Here is a 3,990-nt window from a genome sequence, read left to right on the forward strand (position 1 = left end):
GGTGGGCCTAGTTAAGCTTTGGTTCCCTGCCCCCAACGCGCCTCCCTTCGCAGGCTCCGTCCAGCGTGGACGCGCACCGGTCCCGGCTCCGCCTGCACGCGTCCCCGCTCCCACACACCACCAAGGATCCCACCAGACCAGCCTGACGTCAGCAGGCCGCAGGCCGGCCCCGCCCCTCCCCGGTAGCGTGCCTCCTTGACCACGCCCTTCTGGAGGAGACCCTGTGATTGGTCCGGAGCTGTCATAAATCGACCAATCGCGCGCGACCGGAGAGCTTTCGCGCACCCTTGCGTGCGTGCGAACATGGCGGATAGACTCACGCAGCTGCAGGACGCCGTGAACTCGGTGAGGGCTTCCCTCTGCTCGCTAGCCTTGCTTTTCTTACGGGAAGAGAGGAGGAAGGGGCGAGGCTTGGTCCCAGCGAGCGCGCCGGGGAGGCCGGGGTCTCACAGAGGCCACAGGGCGGGGTCTGAGGAGACGGGCCTGTCCTGAGGGGGAGCCGGCCCGACTGTCCTGAGGGGAGGCGGGACCCGGGGCCTTTCCTGAGGGGAGGCGGGACCCGCCAGTCTCTCCTGAGGAGCGTGGGACCCGCCAGTCTCTCCTGAGGGGCGTGGGACCCGCCAGTCTCTCCTGGGGGGAGGCGGGACCCCGCCAGTCTCTCCTGGGGGGAGGCGAGACCCGCCAGTCTCTCCTGGGGGGAGGCGGGACCCGCCAGTCTCTCCTGAGGGGCGTGGGACCCGCCTGTCTCTCCTGGGGGGAGGCGGGACCCGCCAGTCTCTCCTGAGGGGCGTGGGACCCGCCAGTCTCTCCTGAGGGGCGAACTTGAGGAGGGGGTGCGATGGCCTCCCCGAGGGGACCCAAGGTCCGAGGCCACGTAGCTAGGAACGCGAGTACTCAAGTCCCAGGGATGCTTCTGAAACCTCGTTTGTGGGGTGGGACAAGCCTGAGCACTTTTGTCTCTATCCCTCCCTCGCGTTTCAATTTCAACTTGCCAAGTGGATCCCTCCTGAGATCGCGCTCTGGAGGTTGAGACAGGAGGATTGCAGCGAGCTCGGTCGGGGCCAGCCTGAGCTCCAGTTTGATTATCCCATATCAGAAAACAAAATCCAAAGGGCCACACAACAAAGTGTGGAGTGTTTGTGGTTGGTGTGCGAGTGGCCCGGGTGAGGGCCAGCCTTGGCTCCTCCTCTCGGAGAGTAACGTCTTCTAGAGGAGGCAGAGAAAGGCAAATCTGAGTTTGAAGCCAGTCTCGAAGTGAGTTCCAGTACTATGTACAGCCAGAGCTATGTAGAGACACTGACTCAAAGAAACAAGAATTTAAAAATAAATGCTACTGCTTATCCCAATTAAGAGTGCAACAGTTTTCCACTGGTGGTTAAAAGTCCCTTAGTGGCATTCTAGTTGTAATTTGATGTAGAGCGCCCACAGAGTTTATGCCTGCTGACAAAAATCGAAATAACTAGTCCTCTGGCCAGTGTTTTTCTAACAGTAATGTTATAATATGGCTTCTTGATAATGCATCACTTTGAGAGTGCTTTGAAATTGTGATTCTTCTATTGGGGAAACTAATCTACTCTGTAAATAAAGTAGTTTTAAAGTTGAGGATCTATCTCTTAAATGTTGATACATCCACCAAGGTACATTCTGTTTTGCAAAGATTCCCTGGCCTGCCAGCCAACCTCTCCCAAGAAAATACTTCTTTGTGGTTTTACAACCTTTTTTTTTTTTTTTTTTGGTTTTACAAATCTTGATAATGCTGTGTAGGAACTTATCTCCTAAATAAGCATATTCATGTAGGTCCTGTAGTTAGGATGGTAAGGATTCAATATGGTCTTGATCCATCTTAGGAGTACTGATAATTGAGTTAATACGAATGCTTGCTGTGTCTATAGACAATGCTTTTACAAAGAACTACTCGAGGAGCTTAGAAAGATGTCATAAACTCAAGAGACTTTTAGGTGATGCAAACAAACCCCATATGTGGCTAGGGAGTTACAGTGAATTGTTTTCAGCTCTTAAGAGCTAAAGTAGATTGGAACACAGAGCAATATTAACATTTGTTCTGCCTTCTGGAAACTCCATGAGTACCGAAACTATATCATGTTCATCTCTATAATATTTATATACAGTACTTGTGATGGAGTTGGTTTTTTCAATAAATATTTTTGAACAGATAAACAATGGATCTTGAATGAATTTACAGGACAGGACAGGACAGAACACATAGCTACTGTATTGAATAAGTCTCATTTATATTTTCTTTCCTATGGCAGTGCTGCTAAGTAGAATACTGCAACTTAGAAAGCCACCCAGGTTAGCTTTTCAATGACAGTTCAGAATTTTGTCATTGAAATAAAGACAGCAAAACAATAGAAATGTTTACTGATTGGAAATAGTAAATGAGGTTTCAGGAGATTGGACTAGTGAGAACATGTGTTCAGTTTGTGAATGGCGTGAACTTATATTCTCAAATTACTTAAATGCAGTGCTTTTTAGTTTTGCTTCTCTTGAGACAGAATCTTACGTAACTCTTCTTTGGCCTAGAACTGTCCACATAGTCCAGGCTGGCCTCAAACTGACAAGAGATCTGACTGCCTCTGTCTCTGCCTCCCTCATGCTAGGATCCATCATGCCAGGGATATGAATGCTTGCTGTGTCTATAGACAATGCTTTTACAAAGAACTACTCGAGGAGCTTAGAAAGATGTCTAAGGGATACATAGACAAACCCTGTCTTTGGGGATTGGGGAAGGGGAGTACTTATTTTGCTTGGAATAGGTTTTGGCGTTGATACACACTCACACACACACACACACACACACACACACACACACCAATACTTACAAGAAGAAAAGGAAGATTATTCTTTGTTTTTTTCTTTGATTGAGATAGGTTCTCATGTAGCCCCAGGTTGTCCTCAAACACAGTTCTGAGGATATCCTTGAAATTCTTATCCTCCTTCCTCCAGGTCCTGGATTACAGGTGTGTACTACTACCACCTGCAGTTTAAGCAGTGCTATGGATCAAGCCCAGGGCTTTAAGTATGCTATGCAAACAACTAGCTGAACTCTATATTTCTTTGTGCATGTGTGTTTGTGTGTTGAGTGTGTGTACTTAAGAGCTGTGATATATGTAGGTGCACTTAACTTGTGTACATTTATATAGAGGCCCGAGTTGTCCAAGATTATCTTTCTTATTTATTTATTTTTGAATGACAAGGTCTCTCAATGAGCCGAAAGCTCACATTTTCAACCAGATTAGCTGACCAGTGAGAACTTAGGGTCTCTGTTGTAGGTGCAGTAATCTAAAATATTAGGCAGTAAAATGTGCTTACATAACATCTACCTAACCCCTATTTTCTTCGGTGGTTTTAGTTTTTAAAATTAGCATATGGGGCTGGAGAAATGGCTCAGCAGTTAAGAGCTTGGCTGCTCTTTCAGAGGATCTGGGTTTAACTCCCAGCATGCACAAAGGGATTCACAGCCATCTAAAACTCTAGTCCCAGATGGCTTAGGGATCTGGCAAAGTGGCTCTGCTCAGTAAGTAAAGACACTTGCCATTAGATCTAACTCAGAACCCACACTGTAAAGGAAAGAACAGACTCTTGCAACAGTCATTGTACTTTGGCATCTTAGGATTTGTTTAGTTATGATTTGTAGGAGTCTTTTTCTTCTTTTTTTAAATGCATTTGAGGGTTTTTTGCTACATGTAAGTATATGTACCATCTGGGTGCCTGGTGCCTGAAGAGGCCAGAAGAGGACATCAGGTCTCCTGAGATTAGACTTATAGTTGTGAGTTGCCATGTGGATTCTGAGAGTTGAATCCAGGTTCTCTGCAAAAGCAGCCAGTGCTCTTAACCATTCATTCAGCACCCGTTTCTCTATTGCAGTTTGTGTATCTGGTGGGATGGAGATCTGTTTTTATTTGTGAGCAGACTTTTCTTTTTTGTTTTTTTGTTTTTTTTTTGTTGTTGTTGTTGGTTTTTTGTTGT

The 3,990-nt window shown here is 46.8% G+C and overlaps 1 protein-coding gene across 1 annotated transcript in view; it reads left to right on the forward strand.

Annotated features, from left to right (window-relative positions):
- Positions 1–215: 215 nt before the first annotated feature.
- Med21 (mediator complex subunit 21) overlaps positions 216–3,990 on the forward strand; it is a 7,184-nt gene continuing 3,409 nt past the window's right edge. Inside the window, exon 1 of the mRNA XM_031383904.1 lies at positions 216–345. Within this exon, the coding sequence (XP_031239764.1) occupies positions 304–345 (42 nt within the window). The 5' untranslated portion in view covers positions 216–303. The remainder of the gene's footprint in view (positions 346–3,990) is intronic.

Source organism: Mastomys coucha, unplaced genomic scaffold (assembly GCF_008632895.1).
Source record: "Mastomys coucha isolate ucsf_1 unplaced genomic scaffold, UCSF_Mcou_1 pScaffold20, whole genome shotgun sequence".
Classification (NCBI taxonomy): domain Eukaryota; kingdom Metazoa; phylum Chordata; class Mammalia; order Rodentia; family Muridae; genus Mastomys; species Mastomys coucha.